General features: G+C 36.9%; 1 protein-coding gene across 1 annotated transcript; it reads left to right on the top strand.

The window, feature by feature from the left end:
• The first annotated feature begins 494 nt into the window (after nucleotides 1-494).
• Nucleotides 495-22,421, top strand: LOC123649419 (olfactory receptor 5V1-like). The gene is made up of 3 exons (XM_045567538.1): nucleotides 495-499; nucleotides 5,744-6,677; nucleotides 21,831-22,421. Exons 1-3 carry the CDS (start codon nucleotides 495-497, stop codon nucleotides 22,419-22,421), a joined length of 1,530 nt encoding a protein of 509 aa, XP_045423494.1.
• The last annotated feature ends 1,601 nt before the right edge of the window (nucleotides 22,422-24,022 follow it).

Here is a 24,022-nt window from a genome sequence, read left to right as displayed (position 1 = left end):
ATTTCTTTCACGTGGAAAAATAAAGCCTCTAATTTTGCAATAAGCAACAGTTTTGATAGGTATTCTTTGATTCAAAGGTATCATGTTCCTCAAATAATATAATATTCAACCAAATTCCAGCAGAGGAGAGAAGAAGATTTGAGAGGATGTGGGAGGAAATATGTGAGAGGAATATGAGGAATTTCCTCATATTCTGTAACAGGGTATTCATCTGTATTGCCCAAAGACCTAGAGGGTAATGGTAATATATAAAGCAACAGAAGTTAAAATCTATTTCATACTGTACAAAAGAAACCACATTAACTCCTAAAAAGAGATTGCAAATCTTCCAAATTATCAACAGAGAAATTTAAAAAAAATGAAAATAGGCACACATAAACACGTAAAACCCATATGGCCAAATTATTATGGTTAAATGGGAATAGAATATTTCCAAAAGAAAACAAGGTGTAGAGTTAAGAGTTGTTGCTCTTTCCACAATTGTGGGAAGTTTGATGAGGTATGTAGGCATGAGGGTGGAGTGTGAGAGATTTTTCCTGTTATTTTTTACGTTCATGTTTGATTTTTTACAGCATTTTATTTTGAAAAGTTACAAAAGAATTGAAATGGTATAACAAACACTTATATTCCCTTCACCTGGATTCACTAATTACAAACATACTATCTATATCTCCATATATAGATATTAATATAAAATTTATAGATTTTTAAAACTTTTAACCAATGTACTGCTAGAAAATCCAGGTAGCAGATACAGTGTGAAATAAGTTTAAAATTCTACTCATTTTGTGGCTAACATGTTTTTCATGTGATGGTAAATAATCTTAATATAAAAGTGCATAATAATGCATAAAATTGTGTTAAAGTTTACCTCTCTAACATGTAGTATGCAAATTTTTAACAATGTGAGGGGATAATCATATTTTGAAGGAATGATTATTCTTATTACAGAAAAAATTTTAGTAACATCAATTTATTCTTTACTTTTGTCTGGTAATACAATTACTGAGGAAAAAAAGGTTGTTCTATCTTACATAGGCCATTACAAGAAACAAATTGTCACTTTTCTATAATTTAGATTTTTATAAAACTTACATTAAATTGATTACCTATAAGTGCCAATTATTAGATTGGTAGTAAGGTATGAGCTCTAGAGTCCTTATTATTTTTTCCCCTTAGGGGAAAGTGGGCATAGTATAAATTAGAGAATAAATTTCAAAATGAACACTATATAAAAGTGAAAAGTTTGCTTTTGTTGACTGATGTATATTTTGCTGGGTGGATAAACTGTTTTTTTTTGTGTTGAAATTTTGCATTGGGAATGATACCTCTGAAACTGAAAAGGCAAGAAATTTGTGTCTTAAATTCTAGACTTTTAAAGTTAAGTAATTGGATATTTGTAAAGATGTTAATGTGAAAATGTCCACATTTAAGAAACTAGTTAAGACTGAATATTAAATGAGTAAGACAGAGACTTTTCATTTAGAGTGACCAAATATTTATATAAAAATGCCTAACTCAGCCCTAAAAAATATATATGCCAGTACTTAACCAGAACCTTTGTATGTAAATTTCTGCTATGCCTAATGAATGTTTTTGGCCCATAGACCTGAATTAATGTTCCCAAGAAAACTGGATCCATGAGACCTTAACAGGCAACAAGGATGCCATTAATTAAACATTAGTAAGGCTGTTTTGATTCTTCTAGTTTATTAGCTATCACCCCACTAGGTTAAAAGTTTATATAATCTCTTCCTTAGCAATAAAGCTTTAAAAAATTGTCCTTCTATTTTTAAATAAAATTTAAATGTAATATTTCCTTAACATTGATGTACTATATAGATTATAAATTTTAACTTTTCTTAGGATCTAAGATCTATCAGTGATTTTTTTTGCTTAATTAACTACTTTTCTTTTTCTTTATATGGTGAAAAGTTGCAGTAACTATTTGCTAAAGAGGAAAGTTTCATACATGATACATTTGGCTTTGACCATATACACTAAAGGGTAAGGTACAGAAATACCAAGAAAGTTTGATTTCTGGGTAACTGCCAATAGAAGACTAATCCTAGCCACATATCTCTTGTGCTGATTCTCATTATATGTATGGCTGTTTACAACTGTGACAAAAGCTGATATCAATGTCTATTATTCATGTACTATGTTTACATCTGCACCAAGTAATCACACAAAGCAAGTAAAAAGATTGCACTTTATAAGGACTTCTCTGATTCTCTAGGATAGGATTTATTTAACCCCTGGGTGCATTAAGGAAGGTTATAGAATTTCTTCCTCAGTTGTGTATTATTAACAACATATCACTCTTATTTTTCTACTTAAATGTCAAATACCTAGGATTTAATTACATTTGATTTAACAGAAAATTGTTAATATAAATTCCCTTCCCACATGAACAAATTCTGTACTCTATATCCCAGCACCACAAGCTCAATTTAACAAGTTTAAACAATCAAGTGCAAAATTTAGGGAAAACATATTATGATTTTTTGAAGGATACATGTTGATTACATAAAACCAGCTTATGTGTTTTAATCAGGATATTGTTTTCTTTCTCATAATCCTTGTTTAAAAATAGAAGTCAAATTACTAAGTTTGGGTATAAAGCAAAATGAGTATTTAATATAGAAATAAATATATATTCTCCCAAGATATTAATTATTCTTGTAATAAAAAGTGTCATAGATAAAACATGCAGATGCACACAGGCTTCATCCCTTTCTACTCTCTGCCCCCTTTTTATAAGAAAGAAAAGCAAAAATCCGTCCAGTTGAGTGGAGCCTTCCTTACTCACTCTCTACGGCTTGAAGCATGTCCTTGTGTTTTTCATGTAGGGTTGGCCTGCAGGGTCTGCAGGCTTGGTCCCTGTCTTCGTTCCTATGTGTGGGGAGCCACGTGGTGCCCTGGAGACAGAGACACACATGCCCGCTCAGATCATCTGGTTGAACCATTAGGTTTGGTAGTTCACGAATGGGTTTTCTCTCCTGATCTGATAGATTCAGTGAGAGGCTTTGTAGCAGTTAAATGACTTGCACTTTTAAATTTTCTGGTATAAGTTCAGTGGTGATTAAGAGCTGGAAAACAAGCATCTGTGTATAATAACTAAAAGCTTTCCTTGGAGTCAGTTTGTATAGAATATATTTATGTATGTTTATGTTTATATTAGGAATATTCCTCAGAACTATTAGTTTTTAGTTTAGTTTTTTTCCTGAGACAGAGTCTTGCCCTGTCTCCTGGGCTAGAGTGCAATGGCATCATCATAGCTCACTGCAACCTCAAACTCCTGGGCTCAAGTGATTCTCCTGCCTTAGCCTCCCCAGGAGCTGTGACTACAGGCACATAACAACACGCATGGCTAATTTTGTGTTTTTGTAGAGATGGAGGCTTGCTCTTCATCAGGCTGGTCTCAAACTCCTGGCCTCAAGCAATCTTCCTGCCTCAGCCTCCCACAGTGCTAGGATTACAGTCGTGAGCCACCGGGCCTGGCCTGGATAGTCTTTCGATGTGTGCGTGTGTGTGTGTGTGTGTGTGTGTGTGTGTGTGTGTGTGTGTGTACTTAAAAATAAAAAACAGATTTGTCTTTAAAAAAAAGGCCGGGTGCGGTGGCTCACGCCTGTAATCCTAGCACTCTGGGAGGCCGAGGCAGGTGGATCACTTGAGGTCAGGAGTTCGAGACCTGCCTGAGCAAGAGCGAGACCCCATCTCTACTAAAAATAGAAAGAAATTATCTGGCCAACTAAAAATACATATAGAAATAATTAGCCGGGCATGGTGGTGCATGTCTGTATTCCCAGCTACTCGGGAGGCTGAGGCAGCAGGATCACTTAAGCCGAGGAGTCTGAGGTTGCTGTGAGCTAGGCTGACGCCAGGGCACTCACCCTAACCTGGGCAACAAAGCGAGACTCTGTCTCCAAAAAAAAAAAAAAAAAAAATATTATACTTAATTTCTTAAATTTACTATTTTATTTTCAAACTATTAATACCTAAAAATGTAGACAAATTGAATAGTTACGTAGAATCTCAAACATTTGAAAACTTGAGAATCAACACAGCAAATTTATTTACTTCTTAAAATTGACATACATAATTATATGGATTAATATTTATTGTGTACGTTTGTTTTAATCTTTTTCATTCATTCATAAAAATCCTTTTTTCATGATTTAATAATGATATCCAAGCACTTTATGGTTATTGCAGCAATTTTCTTTCCTAAATTTCATGATTTGAAGCAATTCCCAATAAGAGTTTTATTTTCTTCAGCTCTGGTGCTGCATGGGGAAACAATATCTTCCAAGTAGTTTCAGTGATTGGTATTTAAATTTTTCAGGGAAAAAAAGCTGACAAAATAGTTCCTGTTATGTAAATAAATTATTATGTATAATTTGTATTATTTATGCTATATATTTTATCTGAGCAAAGACATATTAATAGTTCCTACTAGGCAAAATAGAGGGGAGAGGGAACTTTAAAAAGTGACTTTTGCATTTTAGTTTCTAACCATCCTTTCTCCTTTAATTTTCTATCAAGCACATGTAATATTAAAAAAATCAGTTTGTGAAGTGACAAAACAATCCACAGGAGCATTGATTTGTAGACCTTCAATTGAAATCTTTTTGTAAATGGTTTTAAACATTGTGATTATAAAGGCTATTAAGATACACACAAATGCAATTACAAAGTTAAATGAGTAAATAAAGCCAATATGTTCTAAAATATATTTTTATTATTATCCTTTAAATTGACAGATAACATTGAGTGTTTTTACCATGTACAACATGATATTTTGAAGTATGTATACATTGTAGAATGGCTAAATCTAGCTGATTATATAATTTTGAAAGCCCATATTTCCTTAGATATTCTTAGATACATGGAAGAAGATGTAAATTTTAAGAGAAAAGGGAATATATATGTAAATATATTTGTTTCTTGTTTGGGTGACATTCAGATACTATCAAACAGGTTTATTTATTTTTTCCAGGCTAAATTTAATTTTATTAAATTAGACTGTGGAAATTACATATTAATGTTTATATTTAAATCATTACAATTTTCAGTTATAGAAGCATTTCTATATTGATTTCTTCCCAATAGAAACATTATGTCAGAACAGATAACCCACAATTCATTTGTTCTTTCACTCAATTATTTACCTCTTCCAATGTCTGTTAGTTAATTCTAAGTATTTGTAAAAGTTATATATCAAGGAATAATACACAGCTTCTAGCTTCAAGGTATTAATATTGAGATAGGGCACACAACTATATACATTGAAATAATATAAGGCAGAATAAAGCAAATGTGAGAAATACATTATCAACTTTCCCTGAAATATGAATTTGCAAACACTTTTACTGGAAAGGGCATCTCGCTATGTTGCCTAGGCGGGCCTGAAGCTCCTGGGCTCAAGCGATCCTTCCGCCTCAGCCTGCCCAGTCAGTAGCACTACGGCCACGCACCACCGCCTCTGGTAGAGGTGAATTCTTAAATGTTTCTTTAGCCACTCAGGTTTCCTCTTGATAAGGAACTAGGATGAATATTTTCAGAGATATCATCAATACAGGACACATTTTCAACAGTTCTAATAACTGAAATCTTTAAGTAAAATAAGGCTAACATAATTCATCACCAACCACACACCAACTATTTTCCAAGGATTGCCCATCACCAGGCGCCTTGGTTTTTCACTCTAACCTGCGTTTATTGGTTTTATACCCTCCAGAAAGACCCTTGAAGAGAAACGTGATGACAGCTACAATCTTACCACGGTGACTCAGTTTATCCTCATGGGGCTCTCTGACCTCCCCGAGGTGCGCTACCCTCTCTTTGCGGTCTTTGCTACGGTCTATCAGATCACCGTGGTGGGAAATGGAGCCATCCTCTTGGCCATTGGGACTGAGAAAAAGTTGCATACTCCCATGTATTACCTTCTGGCAAATTTGTCCCTTTTAGACATATTCTGTTCATCCGTTACTGTTCCCAAGATGCTAGAGAATCTCTTGACTGAGAAGCACAGCATTTCTTTTGTTGGGTGTGCTTTGCAGCTGTATTTCCTGGTGGCCCTGATGGGGACAGAAGTCTTCCTTCTCGCTGTCATGGCCTATGACAGGTATGTGGCCATATGCCTCCCACTTCGTTACACCCTCATCATGACCAAGGTTTGCTGTGTCCGGCTGACGTCTGGGACCTGGGCAGCCGGGTTTCTCAATTCCCTCATCCATACACTGTCGACCTTCAGCCTGTCTTTCTGCAAGTCTAACCGGGTTAACCAGTACTACTGTGACATCCCACAAGTGGTGGCCCTGTCGTGCTCATCCACTTACTTGGCAGAGATGCTTGCTTTAGTGATAGGAGGTATCTTTGGGATCAGCGCCTGCCTCGCCACCTTTGTCTCTTACATATACATCATCTCTACCATCCTAAAGATCCAGTCGGCAGAAGGGAAGTGCAAAGCTTTCTCCACGTGTGCTTCCCACCTCCTGGTGGTCTGTCTGTTCTACGGCACAGCCATCTTTACCTACATGCGCCCCTCCTCCAGTCAGCGCTCCCCTGCCCGAGACAGGCTCATCTCCATGCTGTACGGCGTGCTTACCCCGATGTTAAACCCCATCGTTTACAGCCTGAGAAACACAGAGGTGAAGGGAGCACTCAGAAGGGTTTTATGTCATTGAATATGTTTACAGCACGTGCAATGTTAAAATAGAATGACTCAACACTCCACTTAGAGTGAATTCATAGGAAGAATTCATTAAAGAATAATTATGTATCAACATTTAGAATACAAACCTAAGTATACATAGAAACTTACAGATACACATTCATATAACTTTAGTTATATCTATCTATATATGTTTTTCTCTAACCACTGGGAATATAAACTTTGTCATCCAAAAATAGACATCTTTGAGAGTAAAAGAGAACTGTTAGTAAACACACTATTTAAAAGGTATAAACTGGACCTGTCTTAATAAATTTGGATCTGTGGCCAACTTACCTATGTCCATATTCATACCTATACCTATTTCTATATCATCTATAGCTATATGTTTTTAAATCTATTTATAACCATCTATCTATAGATCTTCCTTTTACTTTCTTTCCCTTCATTGCTCAATCACGTATCCTGATTTGTCCCCTTAGCTTCTTATTTCACACTACCTTTTCTTCAATTTTGGCTTCCACTTACTCTACATTTGTCCAGTTCTCTGCCTTTTCCTGTGACCACATCTATTCTCAATTCTGCCTGTCCCTCCAAGGAGAGCATTTATATTTCTGTATCTGATTAAATATCTAATTCAGTTAATCATATTATGTCATCTTAGCCTCAACATGTTCAAAACAGAAAGTATCATTTTCTAACACACACACACACCCTTCTTATCAGCTATGTTGTATTTTTATCATTTTCTCCCCAGTTACTCAGACTAAAACCTCTGAAACTAGACTCTGCTTTGCCTTCAAGCGCAGCACTTCCACTGAGTGTGACTAGAGAGCTGTCATTTCTGATTTCATTTCCTCTTCCTGTCACCTCTAAAGATAGAAATGCTTTCTCTCTGGACTACTATTTATATAATATACCACTTTAAATTAGCAATCATTTATAATTTTCTTCATAATATTCCCCAAGCCTAGGCATCCCAATTACTACTATAAGTTTGATATTACTTTGGTTTTAATTCCTTTATTTAATCTCAATAGCAGAGTTGTCATGTAGTGTGAAAGAATAAAATCCTCATTGCATAAGAAAATAATTCATGGATTTTGTTAAATGTAATACCATGTAAAATTGAGTAAAATCTTAAAAACTCAAGGAATTGTTCATTTTAGATACCAGATACTCAAAGATTTATTGACTGTTTCATGACTTATTTGATTATAATGTTGGTGTTATATCTGTAATATACAAATTACCATTTAATTCTGTCCTATCAAAAACAAGTGGCTCTCACCAAGTCTTCCATAAATCAGGCCTTGGCCAAGACAAGAAATTGTTGGAAAATTTAAAAAAAAAATAGTGATATAATCCCTATGCTTATTTTTTAACATAAAATCAAGGTTATTCTAGTTTCTTCTTAAGTGAAGAAAATGATATCATTTGAAGTATAACCAAAATAATGGGCTTTCTCTGTTCCTAACTTATGATGTTTGGGGAGAACTGTATAGAACCTAAGATCTTAAAATTATGAAATATTTAAGCTCGATGAGATTGGTGGATGATATACCCTACCCAGACCTGGGGAGATGAGGTTGTCTAAATCTATGGATGGTCATACTTTGATAATGATAATTTTTCCCTTGAAGGTATCACCGTTTGATGCCTTTGAGAAAACTGAGGGATGAATATGTCTCCATTTTATTCCTCTCTCCTATCCTCCCTAAAAGTCACAGTCATATGAGAGAACCTGGCCAAACTACTTGATAACTTCCTAAGCAACTTTGCAAGGGATGCAGCTGAGACTTTAGCAACAACATAAATGGACAGTCAAACTTAAAATAGGCACTTTTTTAAAATTCAAGAGACACTGGATGAATGGATGAAATCATTAGGTTTAGCTAACTGGTACTGCTGTAAATAACTTGACATCCTTATATTGATTACTTTAAAATCATGCATATAAGAGAAATGACCAGGAGGATCAAAGAAAGTGTCAGAAGGAAATAACAACTGCTAGCATGGAGGTAGAAAGCAATCAATGACAAATATGATAAGTTAACTCTAATTCAAAACAAGGCCATCATTTCAGCTGCTGCCGTGGCTGCCTGCATGAATTCTGAGGCAGCAATTCAAGAGGAGGGTTGGGTTACTGTGCTGTCATCACAGAATCTTATAGTCAGACAAATTTTGACCCTAGTTCTTGGTTCTGATGTAGTCTGTGCACCAATCCTGTCACGTCTGGGTGCCCCAGGGAATCATTCTAGATTGGTGGTGTAGAGCAGATTAACCAGGCAGTTGTAGTGTCAGAATACGGCATCACTCTTTGTTAGGTGCATCATAGACTCTCATGTCCCAGAAGATATAGTAAATTGGTCATAAGAACATTTCTAAGTATTCAGAATGCCATGTGAGACCAACCATCCAACTGGGAATTACATAAGGCAAAAAAAAATCTATACTTTTAATGAGAATATACACATTAACATGTGAGGTATTTATTTTATTCTTCTCTCCATAAGAGAATAAAATAAATATCTCATGTGTGCTGGTCCCACAATGAACCAAATGGGAGATGTTCACACTATAGACCCTTCTAAGCATCCATGGCATATGACAAGGATTCCACGAGCTATTTACTGGTGGTATGTAGTTAAAGAAGACCAATTTTTTACCCTTCAGCCTATAAGTAGGTTTGCTTATTAGGCAGATTGTACAAATCTCTTGCCAGGAGATGTATATACAGACCAATGATGACTGTTTTTCTGAATGCATCAGTAATAAGGACACAGGTTAAACAACATGTGAAAGGTTTTAAAAGAAGATATAGGAGGCAAGAGCCTAAGGCAAGAATCTGGATCCACTGAATTCACATATCATGTTTTTATGTAATATATTCAAGTAGCTGGGATTTGACTTGGCTTGGATTTATTTGGGTCAAATTCTCAGTCCTATTTTCTGAGAAAAAATAATCTCCTTTCCAGAATTTGTTGCAACTTCTTCTTAATAAATTTTTCAAGTGTAGTACCTTTGATGCATAGCTGATGGGCATTATGACACATGCTGTGACTCCCTTGCTGAACACACGGTCGTCCTTCAATAGACAAGCAAGACTTGTCCCCCATAACACTTGTCCGCCTTCCTTGCCATCTCCTCCCCAGCAGCCTGCTTAAACAAATTAGGAAGAAGCAGTAGGGTTTTTTTTTTAAAACCATGCTCCCTTCAAAAAACACAAAACAAAACCTCTCTGCCCACAATCTTCCCCACCTCAATTTATGGCAATTTCATGTTTTAAGCTATATTGGTCAAAATCACTGTACTAGGGACTGCCATGTGTCCTCCAAAAACTCACATTTTAAAGGCTAAATCTCAAGTGTGATGGTATTGAGAGGCAGGGTGCTTGGAAGGTAGTTAGGTTATGAGGGTAGAGCCCTCATGAATGAGATTAGTGCCCTATAAAGAGACCAGAGCGCTCTCTCCCCATTATGTGAGGATACAGTCAGTAAGAAGATAGTAATCTGTAAGCCAGGAAGAAGGGCTTCACCAAGAATGTGGCCATGACCATGTTGGCATGCTGATTTCAGACTTCCAGCCTTCAGAACTAAGAGAAATAAATTGTTGTTTAAGCCGCTCAGTCTAGGGAATTCTGTTATAGCAGCCCAAACTGTCTATGACACATTCTTGACTTCTCTTTTTCAAACCCTATAGGTTTAGCACGTCCTTAGACTAATCCAGTAAGGTTATTTACAAAATATACCCAGAAATAGACCACTCTGCTCCAAAGACCTTCATCTCTTGCCTTCCTCCCAACTTTGACCACTCACCCTTGGTTCATTTCTCAGCACTGCAGCCATAGGGATCCTGGCATGCCACTCTTATGCTCAGGACAAAACTTGCAATATCATTCAGTGTAAAGGCCAAAGGGTTCATTACGAATTAACAAAACTCCCCTGATAATGAACTCTGTGTACTCCTTGACATCATCCCCCTCCCCCTCCAGCTTGCCCATTCTGAGGACCTTGCTGTTTTTCAAACATATTGGGAAGCTTTCTGCCTGAGGCTCTTCACACGTCCTTTTGGCCTAAGGTATTCTCCCTCACTCTCCTTGGCTCACTCTCTTTTTCCAATATCACAGTGTCAGTGAGGCTTTACCTAGTTGATATTCTAACCCCACCCACCTGTTCTTTCCCTTCTCCCTATTTTATTTATTTACTTTTTCTCCTTGGCACTTGCCACTGTCTAATATACTTTACATTTTCATTCGTTACTGTGTTTATTTTCTATCTTCCCCACTACAGTGTAAAGACCTGAGAATAGTAATTTTTCTTTTGCCACAGCCACAGGTGCCGCAAGTAGCACACTGCCTTACACCTATCACACCCTCAGTAAATATTTGTTGATGAAGGAAAGGAATGGATGAGATCAGTGTCATTTGGGGGAGAGGTCCCTTATGTGCAAACTAACAAATATCTCCCAAACCACTTTAGCAGTAAAAGCACCAATACAGACAGACTTAGGCAGCAGAAAAAGCTGTAGCCACAGAAGCTAATGTGGCAGTCATCTAGACAGTGAACAGGTAAGCTAGATTACTGGGCCAGGTGTGGAGGTCCGCAACTGGAATGGCAAGAGTGGCAGCTGCAACAGCAAGACAGGACACCAACGAGGTGGAGTTAGTGAGCAAGTACAGAGCCACTGAGCTCTTCCAGTTGTCAGCAGCTGCCACAGTGTCTGAACAGTGAAGGGGTCAATTCTGTGCATATGGACAAGGAGAAGACAAGATAGTTTCTTACACTGCTGGTTCCATATCACAAAGAGATGACAGATTTTTTTTTCCAATTTCAGGAAGACGGAAGGATAGAGCTGTTGTTCTGTAGGAGAATAGCAGAATTTTTTTCTGATCACTACTGCAGCTAGATTCTTTGGCCTCCCCTCAAACAAGATATATTTCTTATTATGCACTTCATTTTTTGTTTGTTTTGTGTTTTCTCCCAAACTGGTATAGTTGGAGTAAGTCCGAGAATTCTAAGCACCTTGGACTTGGGGACTCATTAAGTTCATTGAGAGTTTCTTGGCTTTTATGGCTAGTTTCTCAATGACTGAGCTTCTTAGCCTTCAGTGATATCTTTTTTATTTATTTATTTATTATTTCAGCATATTGTGGGGGTACTAAAGTTTAGGTTATGTATATCGCCCTTGCCCCCCCACCCCCCTGAGTCAGAGCTTCAAACGTGTCCATCCCCTAGACAGTGCACATCACACTCTTTATGTATGTATACACCCATCCCCTCTCCCACTCACATCTGCCAGACACCCGATCAATGTTATTCCTATATGTGCTCTCAGTGATATCTTTAGTGTGTTGTTTCTGAGCTCACTTTGCCAGTTGGGATATTATCTTCCAGCAATGGCCTTTCCTTCTGTCCCACCATTTCTGAGAACCAGACTCTAAATTATCTGGGTTGTAAAGAAATCATTTTTCACTACTTACCTGGGATGGACTTTAATCAAATGAGTCACTTCTGCAATGGACATCTATCTTTTCCCTGTGGGGATAAAGGGATTAAAGCAACTTTTTTGTTTTCTATTCCTAGGAAAACATGCCCTTGGGAAAAATGTCATCTGGTTGCTGGATATAAGTGCCTTGTAAACAGGTTGATAATTGATCTTCAGGTAAATAGACTTAAAAATTTACTAGAAGGAGGGACTTTATCTTGGAATTAGTTTAGCAGGCTATCCCTGGTTAAAAAAAAAAAAAAAAAAAAAAACCTGGATTTATGAGTCATGTTATGCAAGTGTTGTATAAGGCATCAAAATATCTGAGTATAAAATATGCATTTCAAAATCCAAATGTCCCCTTGTTGCATGTGATAGCCCACATGTCACTTAGAATCTTTATCTATTACCCTGAGCCAGAAAGTATGGCATTAATTCAGAAAGGAGGGGTCTAAGAATCAGTCCTTGGTGTACCCAGCCTCACTTTGCTTGGCCTGTGATCGCTGCCTTCTGATTGCTTATATCACCAAAACAATTAGAAAGTTTAATAGGGGTTACAATACCCTATTTGGGAGAGTCAGACATCAAAATCTGATTCTTTGTCTTAATTCCTCTGCAAAATTTTTGTGGTGAAGGTCTGAAGTCTTAAATTGTCCTCATAAAATGAAGTGGTCTTTTTTGTCAAGTCCGTTATTTCCCAACAAGTAAAATATCCCTCAGGTGACTAAGTTAGAGGCTTCCTGAAATGAACTACCTTGATACATAATATTATAGATGCTACGGTTAACCTTGAGCACCACAAATGACAAAGGTTGTATTCATAGTCAAACATATATGATCACAGTCAGGAGATCAAGATGGGGTATGTCTACTGAGCTCTACTTCCTGGTCTCCCTCTTCCTCATGAAAGAAACACTCAGGCTAGTTGCAAAGATACTTTGCCTTTAAACTGTGGGGACCTACTAGATTATGATAAACAGTACAAAAAGACTTATGAAAGGTTTTATACCTCCATCTACATTACCTTGAAACCTCAGCATTGTTCTAAAGCTGTAAGTACATGCATCCACTGTCTATACACAATCATTACAGTACTACCTTGATCATCTTGCTCTACTAGACACAGTGCTTGGCTGAAGAGGTGAGATTTACTTAGGTTGCACAGTCTATCAGGTCTGAGAGAAAACAAGTAGAATGAATTTGGATGCTGTGTACTATACATTAACTTGACAGTTGAAGAAGAAATAAAAATAATGTGGGAAATCCTCAATAAAATACTAGCAAAACAAATTCAATAGCACATCAACAAAATAATCCACCATGACCAAGTGTGCTTCATCCCAGTGATGCAAGGATGGTTCAACATATGTAAATCAATAAATGTGATTCACCACATAAGCAGAAACAAAAACAAAGGCCATGTGATCACCTCAATAATGCAGAAAAAGCATTCCACAAAATCCAGCACCCTTGCATGATTAAAAACCCTCAACAAATTAGGCATAGAAGGAACATATATAAAAGTTATAAAAGCCAAATGACAAATCCACATCTAACATCATACTGAATGGGGAGAAGTTGAAAGCATTCCTCCAAAGAACTGGAACAAAACAAGAGTGCCCACTGTTACCACTTCTATTCAATATAGTGCTGGAAGTCCTACCCAGAGCAATCAGACAGGAGAAAGACATCAAGGGTATCCAAATTGGAAAAGAGGAGGTCAAACTTTCATGTTTTGCTAATGATATGATCTTGTATCTAGAAAATCCCAAAGACTCTATCAAGAGACCCCCTAGATTGATAAATAAATTCAGCAAAGTCTCAGGTTACAATATCAATGCACACAAATCAGTAGCATTCCTATACACCAATAACAGTCAAGCTGAGAGTCAGGTCAAAGACTCAATAACATTCACAATAGCTACAAAGAAAATAAAATACCTAGGAATATACTTAAGCAAAAAGGTGAAAAATCTCTACAAAGATAACTATGAAACACTGAGGAAAGAAATCACAGAGGACACAAACAAATTGAAAAACATATACTCACGGATATTTAGAATCAACATCGTTAAAATGTCCATACTGTCAAAAGTTATTTACAGATTCAGTGGAATCCCCATCAAAATACCAATGTCATCTTTCACAGATCTAGAAAAAATAAATCTATGCTTCATTTGGAACTATAAGAGATCCTGAATAGCCAAAGCAATCTTAAGCAAACAGAACAAATCTGGAGGCATCACAATACCAGACTTCAAACCATACTACAAGGATATAGTAACAAAAACAGTATGGTATTGGCATAAAAATAAAGACATAGACCAATGGGACAAAACAGAGAACCCAGATATAAAGCCATTCAACTACAACCGACTAATCTTTTACAAAGCAGGCAACAACATACACTGGGGAAAAGAAGCCCTATTCAATAAATGGTCCTGGAAAAACTGGAGAGCCACATGCACAAGAATGAAACAGGATGCCTATTTCTCACCAGTCACAAAAAGTCATTCAAGATGGATAAAAGAATTAAATGTAAGGTATGAAACCATAAAAATTCTAGAAAAAAATGTAGAAAAAAATCTTCTAGACATTGGGCTAGGCAAAGAATTTATGGCTAAGACCCCAATGGCAATCACAGAAACAACAAAAGTAAATAAATAAATGGGACTTGATTAAATTAAAAAGCTTCTGCACAGAAAAGGAAATAATCAATATTGCAAATAGACAAGCTACAGAATGGGGAAAATATCTGCAAACTATACATCTGGTAAAGGGCTGATATTCATAATCTACAAAGAACTCAAACAAATCAGCAAGAAAAAACAAACAGCCCCATTAAGAAGCGGGCAAAAGGCATGAACAGAAGCTTTTCAAAAGAAAATAAACAAATGGCCAACAAATATATGAAAAAATGCTCAACATCATTAATCATCAGGGAGATGCAAATTAAAACCACAATTAAATATTGCCTTACCCCTGTCAGAATGGCTTTTATTAAAAAGTCAAAGAACAATAGATGCAGGCATGGATGCAGAGAGAAAGGAATGCTTATACACTGTTGGTGGGACTGCAAATTAGTACAACCTCTATGGAAAACAGTATGGAGAGTCCTCAAAGAACTAAAAGTAGACCTACCACTGGATCCACCAACCCCACTACTCAGTATCTATCCAAAGGAAAAGAAGTCATTTTATAAAAAAAAGAAAACTTCCTTTGAATATTTATTGTAGAATAATTAATAATTGTATAGATGTGTTATCAACTAAAGTGTCCATGAATTATTGAGTGGATTAACAAAATTTTATGCCTACCAATTGGACAGCTTAAAAGAAATTGGAAAAGTCTCAAAATTATAAAAGCTACCAAGAATAAATTATGAAGAAATAGAAAATCAGAACAGTACAGTATCAGAGAGGAATTTAAAACAGCAATAAAAGGCTTATATCAAAAAGAAAGCTCAGTACCTGATAGCATCATTGATAAATTAATTCTGCCAAAATTTTAAAGAATTCATACCAATTCTCTATAAGACATTCCAGAAAATTGGAAGGGAAGCAATACTTCAGTTTTGGGAATGATGTTGGTGACTTCAGCACCCTATTCTCAGCATTGAATATATCCTCTAGACAAAGACATTTACAAAAGATTTTTGTTGAAAGTCTAGAAATTCCTCTAGGAAAAATCATCCAGAAAATAAACTAAGAAGCATCAGTCTCAAACTGCATTATAGACCAAGTTGACCTAAGAAATTTACAGAACATTTCATCCAACAGCTGCAGAATGTATGTTCTCCTCATCAGTACAAGGAACATCTTTCAGGACAAATCATATATTAGGCCACAAAACAAGACTCAACAAATTTTTAAAAATCAAAATAATATCAAGTATCTGCTCAGACAACTTATATAGCAATAAGAACCTATATAAAAATGAAGAAATATGTCAAATAAACAACCTAATACTATACCTCAAGGAACTAAAAAAACAAGAATAGATAAAATAAAACTAGAGATCAGTAACAAGAGGAACTTTGGAAACTGTACAAATATATAAAAAATAAAAAACGTACTCCTAATGACCAATGGGTCAGTGAGAAAACAAAAGGAAATTTGAAAATTTCTTCGAACAAATATAAAAAGAGCCAAATTATACTAAAAGCTATGGGATACAGTAAAATCAGCACTATGAGGAAATTTTATAGCGATAAATGCCTATATCAAAAATATATATGATTTAAAATAAATGATTATATGATTTAAAATAAAAAAATCTAATGATGCACCTGAAGGAACTAGCAAAACAAGAACAAACCAAACAGAATTAGTAGAAGGAAAGAAATAATAAAGATCAGAGACGAAATAAATGCAACAGAGACTTAAAAACTACAATGATCAACAAAAGTTGTTTTTTTAAAAGATAAACAAAATCAACAAATCATTAGCTAAACTAACTAAGAAAAAAGAGAAAAGATCTGAATAAATAAAATCAGGAAAAAGGGAGATATTATAACTGATACTACAGAAATACAAAGAATCATTAGAGACAGTTATGCACAATTATATGCCAATAAACTGGAAACCCTATAGGAAATAAATTCCTGGACACATACAACATACCAAGATTGAACCAAATTTAAAAAAAAATAGAAAGCTGTAACTGGTTAATAATGAGTAAGAAGATTAAATCAGTAATAAAAAAAAAAGTCTTGCAACAAAGAAGTCTATGACTGGATGGATTCACTGCTGAATTCTACCAAATCTTTAATGAAAAATTAATACCAATTATTCTCAAACTGTTCCAAATAATTGAAGCAGAGAGAATAATTCTTATCTAATTCTTATCAATAACCCTGTTACCAAAATCAGATAAGGACACAACAACAACAACAAAAAACTACAGGACAATATCCCTGAGGAACTTAGACACAAAAATCCTCAACAAAATACTAACAAGCCAATCCAACAACACACAAACAATATAACACACCGTGGTCTAGAAGGATTTATCTCAGGATTTGCAAGGATGGCTCACCAGATGCAAATCAATATGTGATACATCACATCAACAGAATGAAGAATAAGAACCATTTGACTATCTAGACACAGGAAAAGCACTTAATAAAATTCAACATCCCTTCATGATGAAAACTCTGTCCCAATTAGGCAGAGAAAAAGATAATTCAACACAATAAGGCCAATATATGCCAAACCCACAGCTAACATCATCCTGAATGGGGAAGTTAAAAGTTTTCCCTCTAAGACCTGGAAAAAGACAAAAATGCCTACGTTTGTCACTCCTACTGAACATAGTACTAGAAGTCCTACCAAGGGAAATTAGGCAAGAGGAAGAATTAAAGGGCATCCCAATTAGAAAGGAGAAGGTCAAATGGTTTCTGTTTGAAGATGACAAAATCATATATATATATATACACACACACACACACACATATATATACACACACATACATATATATATATATGACTCCACCAAAAACTTCTTAGAACTAATAAAAAAATTCAATAATTTGCTGGAATCATACAAAAATAGTGTTTATACACATCAATAACAAACTACCTGGAAAACAAATCAAGAAAGCAATCCATTTACAATAGCTACAAGAAAATAATGCCTAAGAATGAATTTAACCAATGAGGTGCAAGATCTCTATAATGAAACTTACACTGATGAAAGAAATTGAATAGGACACACAAAAATAGACATTCCATGATTATGCATTAGCAGCATTAATATTGTTAAAATGATCAAACTATCCAAAGCAATCAACAAATTGAATACAATCCCTATCAAAATTCTAATGACATCTTTCACAGAAATAGAAAAAAAATCCCAAAGTTTATATGAAATCGCAGAAGCAATTGCCAAAGCAATCTTGATCAAAAAGAATAAAACAATAGTAATGAAAATAGCACAGGACTGGCATAAAAACAAACACATAACCCAATGGAACATAATAGAAAACCCAGAAATAAATCCATGTATTTATAGGCAACTAATTTTTGACAAAGGTGCCAAGAACACATACTGAGGAAAGGACAGTCTCTTTAATAAATGGTGCTGGGAAAACTGGATATCCATATGTGGAAGAATGAAACTAGACACTTATCTCTCACCATATACAAAACTAACTCAAAATGGATTAAAGACTTAAATGTAACACGTCAAAATATAAAACTATTAGAAGAAAACATAGGGAGAACACTTCAGGACATTGACTTGGAAAAGATTTTATGATTAAGACTTTAAAGGCCGGGCGCGGTGGCTCACGCCTGTAATCCTAGCTCTGGGAGGCCGAGGCGGGTGGATCGCTCGAGGTCAGGAGTTCGAGACCAGCCTGAGCAAGAGTGAGACCCCCGTCTCTACTAAAAATAGAAAGAAATTATCTGGCCAACTGAAAATATATATACAAAAAATTAGCCGGGCATGGTGGCGCATGCCTGTAGTCCCAGCTACTAGGGAGGCTGAGGCAGTAGGATTGCTTGAGCCCAGGAGTCTGAGGTTGCTGTGAGCTAGGCTGATGCCACGGCACTCACTCTAGCCCGGGCAACAGAGCGAAACTCTGTCTCAAAAAAAAAAAAAAAAAAAAAAAAAAAGACTTCAAAATCACAGGCATTAAAGGCAAAAATAGATCAATGGGACTATATCAAACTAAAAAGCTTCTGCACTGCAAAGATAATAATCAAGAGTAAGGAGAAAACCTGGAGAATCGGAGAAAGTATCTGCAAACTATGCATCTGGCCAGGGATTAAAATACAGATTATATAAGAAACTCAACAGCAAAACTTAATAATCCTATTTTAAAATGAGCAAATGATCTTAACACACATAAAAGAACACATGTAAATGGCCAAGAAGTATATAAAAAACGTTCAACAACACTAATCATCAGGGAAATGCAAATCAAAACTACAATAAGGTATCATCTCACGTCAGTTAGAATGGCTACTATTAAAAAGACAAAAATAATAAATGCTGCTAATGATGCAGAGAAAAGGGAAATCTTATATACTGTTGGTGGGAAAGTAAATTAGTACAGCCACTATGAAAAATAGTATGGAGGTTCCTCAAAGCAGTAAAAACAAAACTACCATGATCCAATGATTCCACTATTGGGTATATATCCAAAGGAAAAGAAATCAGTATATTGAAGAGATATCTGCACTCCCATGTTTATTGAGGCACTATTCACAATAGCCAAGATATGGAATCAACCTAAGTACCCATCAACAGATAAATGGACAAAGAAGTTGTGCTATATATAAAAATGGAATACTATTCAGCTATAAAAAATGAAATCAATCCATTTGCAACATGGATGAGCCTGGAGAACATTATTTTAAGTGAAATAGGCACTACAGAAAGATAAATACCATATGTTCTCACTCATATGCAAAAGCCAAAAAAGTTAATACAGAAAAAAGTAGAGAGTAGAATAGTAGTTACTGAAGGCTGGAAAGCAGAGGGAGGGGGAGATAGGGAGAGCTTAATTAAAGGATATAAAATTGTACAGATAGATAGAAGGAATAAGTTCTAGTTTTCTATAGCACTGCAGGATGACTATAGTTAACAATAATTTATTGTATATGTTCAAATATACAATAAATATTTGAGGTGATATATATGCTAATTACCCTGATTTGACCACTACACGTTGTACACATCAAAATATCACTCTGTGGCCCATAAATATGCACAATTACAATGTGTCAATTTAAAATTTGTAAAAATTGCCCACTACTTTAGTTTAAAAGAACCCTTTGTTATGTATAAGAACACACTGGAAATGAAGATGATTATAATTTTATTCTAAACAATCAACTGATCCTGCATTAAGGCAAAGTGCCAATATAATAGATTTTAATATATTTTTATTAGAAAATAAATTCCATTTACAAATACTTAATGTTCACACTAAACTTCACATTCAGGACAACAAAAATCTAAAGGAAAATTGAGTTAGATGGGAAATGATCTTGCATGCTAGACCTAACTATCCACCTGTAGGTGTGATTGTATGTGTTGGTTAATCGTAAATATAAAATTTCCTCAGAAAGTGTAATATCACCTATTGTGCTTAATCCTTGCCAAAAATATGTGGTATGGTTTGCTCAGTGGTATAAAAAGACAGGAAGCCCAGTAATCACTTATTCTTTCTCCAGTTCTCCAGTGCAATTAATAATAGCAGATTGAATTAATTTTTTCTTGCAAAAAATAAACCCAGATTTAGTTTTTTTAATTAACACTGAAAATTTTATTTGCTTCCATTTCATTAATTTCTGCTTTTTAAATTATTTCTCTACTATAATTGGTTTTACTTATTATTCATATTTCAAGTCTTTTTTTCATTTGAGTATACAGTGTATTTCTAATACAGCATTTATTTCCTAATAGATACAGTTAAAGTTATATCTTGTCCTCTGTGTTCCTCTTTAGTTAGATCCTAGGAATTCTTGTAGGACCCATCCTCTACATTTTGTCTGTCATTTTGGTTTTTATATTTTTCTTAACACAAGAGTGGTTGTATTTGGGGGCATTTTCTGCAGTTAATTTCTAGTGGAGAAAAGGGAACCCTTAAACATTGTTGGTGGGAACGTAAATTAGTTCCATACCATTATGGAAAATGCTATGGAAGTTCCTCCAAACAGTAAAAATAGAACTACCATATGACCCAGCAATCCCACTGCTGGGTATATATCCAAGGGAAATAAAATCAGTATGTTAAAGGGATATCTGCACTTTCATGTTTATTGCAGTACTATTCAGAATAGCCAAGATAGGGAATCAACCTAAATGTCCAACAACAGATAAATGGATAAAAAAAATAGTAAATATACACAATGAAATATTATTCAGTCATAAAAAGGAATGAAATCTTGTCATTAGTGACAACATGGATGAACCTGGAGGACATTACGTTAAATAAAACAAGCCAGACACAGAAAGACAAATATTGCATGATCTCATTCATACGTGAAATCTAAAATACTTGATCTCACAGTAGAGAGAAGAGTGGTTACCAGATACAGGGAAGGGTAAGGGGGATGAGAGAATGGGGAGAAGTTAGTCAACAGGCACAAAGTTACAATTAAATAGGAGGAATGAGTTTCATCTTCTGTTGCAAAGTAGGATGACCATAGTTAACAATAATATATTGTATACTTCAAAATACCTAGAAGAGAAGATTTTGAATGTTCTCCCCACAAAGAAATAGTAAATGAGGTTTTGGATATGCTAGTTATACTGACTGGATCATTACACAACATATACATATATCAAAACCCATCCTCTTTCTATTGTTTGTTTCTACTTTCTTCATGTTTTTCTTGTCTCTAAACGTAGGGACCAGCCAGAGCCAGCTGTGGCGGAACCTTGTTGCCCTGTGGTCAACTCTGGAGTCTGTGGCTCCAGGTCTACAATGTCCACATCATAGAGAGGAGCTCTATGTATCTCTTCTGGTTCCAAGGGCTGCCCAATTTATGAATTTTTTCTTTGCTCAAATAGTCTGTTCAGTTTATTCTGTGCAAAGTTTTTCTTTTATCAACTGAAAATGAGAATTCATTAGCCCTAGAGATATCATAGCCCTTTACTTTTCAACGTTCTCTAGGGATACACTCACAAACTGATGTAAATTCCCTTCCAGAGAAAAATCAACGCGCGGTTCAGCGGCGCACTGCGGCGCCGGCGGGCAGAGCTGCGAGACCCGGCCCGTCGGGGGTCGCCGGGTGAGGCGCGAGCTCGGACAGGCTTTCCGACGCCCGCCCCGCCGGCTGCACGTGGACAGCGTCTTGCCCGCCCCGCCGTGGACGTGGGCGGCAGCAGGTTACTCTGCCAGAGCCGTCGTGCAGCGCCCCGGCCCGAGCCTAGGGAGGACGCCCAAACCGCCACAGAAGCCGGGAAAGGTGAGCGCGGGCCCGGGGTGCAGGAAGGGGAGGTGGGGCGTGGACAGGGCCGGTTGGAACCGGCCGGAACCGGCTGCGGCGGGACCCGCTTTCGCCGCGGTCAACTCCGTGGCTCCAAGTCCGCCTGCGGTGAGGTGCCGACCTCGGTCCCCTCCGGCCCCAGGGCGGGCGGGGCCAGCAGCCAGGACCCCAGGACTTCAGGCCTCCCCTTCAGGCCCAGTCTGGCGACTCCGAGTCGGGCTGGAAGGTCTGGACGGGTCCCCGCGCGCAGCCCGGCGCCTCCTGCGGGTTGGGGCGTGACGGCGGGGGTCCCCGCCGAGGGGAAGCCCTGACCCGGCGTGGGGGCGCCGACGTGGGCGCGGGCGGGGCTCTGACGACCCCGGCCGCTCGTTTCACGCCAGAGGGCACCTCTTGTCCCCGGAGTCCTCCAAATGTCTGCGAGGCAGAGTTTCAGGCGCAAGGTGCTACCGTCCCTGCCCCTCCTCTCGCAGGTCTTTCGGGACTGCCAATAAATCCCTAAATTCCCAATTCCCTCCTTGTTTTCCTAAATGCCAATTTCCCGTGTCCCATTCACAGCATTGTTATCAACTATTTGCCCTTCATTCTGCATTTCTAAAAGATGCAGTATTTTAATTTTTCTGCAGAGCAATGGATGGCCTTTTAAAACGGATTTTGTTTGTTTGTGGGTGTTTTGCACGAGAGTAAAGCAGAGAAATTCTGTTGCGCACATTCCCTGTGCCCTACTCCCAGTGTCTTTCCTGGGCACAGACATCCTATGGGCACTTCTTAGGTCTGAGGTTCCTGTTTGGAAACTTCGCTGGGGAATTTGTTCTTTCAGTACGGTTCAGTTCTGCACTGCCGCTCCTCGATTCCTTACCCAGAAAAGACAGTCGCTTATTTGAGTCTCAGTATTTTAGTAAATGTGAAATATATGTAATCAATAAAATTTGAAAGACATTATAAAACAGTTCCAAAGAAGCAAGAAAGAGATTTTAGAAAAAATTAAAATGTTTGTCTTACATTTCATTTATTAAAGTCATATTTATATCCCCCTTATCCCTCCATCCCCTCAGTGTGTGTAACAAGCTTCTCAGGTCTGGTCTGTTTTGGGGGTGATTTCAAATGGTCCAGGGCTTAGACTTGAAACACTTAGAAGTACCCAAATAGTGCTCATTTTTTACAAAACAGTTTTTTTGCCATGGAAATAATGAATTGACATGTTTGTTTTCTGAAAGGAATAGATATATGTGGGTTTTCTTGTCAAGCTAGAAAAAGTACCTTACAATTTTCTTCTTTAACTGACACATAAACACTGGGTTTGAGTAATTTTGCTGGATTCTTCAAATAGTGTTTTTTTTTTTTCTCTTCTGACATATATATTAATGATGGTCCACAGCAACTTGATGGGAAAGAAGAGTCCTGAGGCCAGTGTGTCATGAATCTAAGCTGAGGTCAGGCTTAAGTCTGCAAAGGGAGCTAATTGAAATTGGTTTTTCCTGGGGAACATCCCCTGCAGGGGACCCAACCTGCTCACACCCACTATAAGCCATTTATACTGAGAGAATCTACAGAGCTCAGAAAACCTGAGCATCTAGCCATGTGGTTGGGGGGAGGGGCTTGGGTTTGATGTCCTTTGTAAGGTTGTAATTGTGGCTTCTTTAGGGCAGTTTTTAGTCATTACATTTGAGTTTTGCATCTACTCTGTTGTTGCACTCAGAATGTCACTTGTGCACGTTGAGAAGGTCTGTGATGGTAAGGAGTTCTTTGTCTTAGAAGGGGGTTACGAATTTGGGACTTCCTTTGAGAACCTTATAGTGAACCCTGCTGTGAATTTCCTAAGTGTTGAGAATGGAAGCCTAGGGGAGAGAGTATTTCCACACTGCCAGTGAAGGGGAATGTGTGGAGCCCCAAGAGTTTATTCTTGTGGATGCTT

Source organism: Lemur catta, chromosome 13, assembly GCF_020740605.2.
Source record: "Lemur catta isolate mLemCat1 chromosome 13, mLemCat1.pri, whole genome shotgun sequence".
Lineage (NCBI taxonomy): Eukaryota > Metazoa > Chordata > Mammalia > Primates > Lemuridae > Lemur > Lemur catta.
This window is presented reverse-complemented; position numbering and strand designations above follow the sequence as displayed.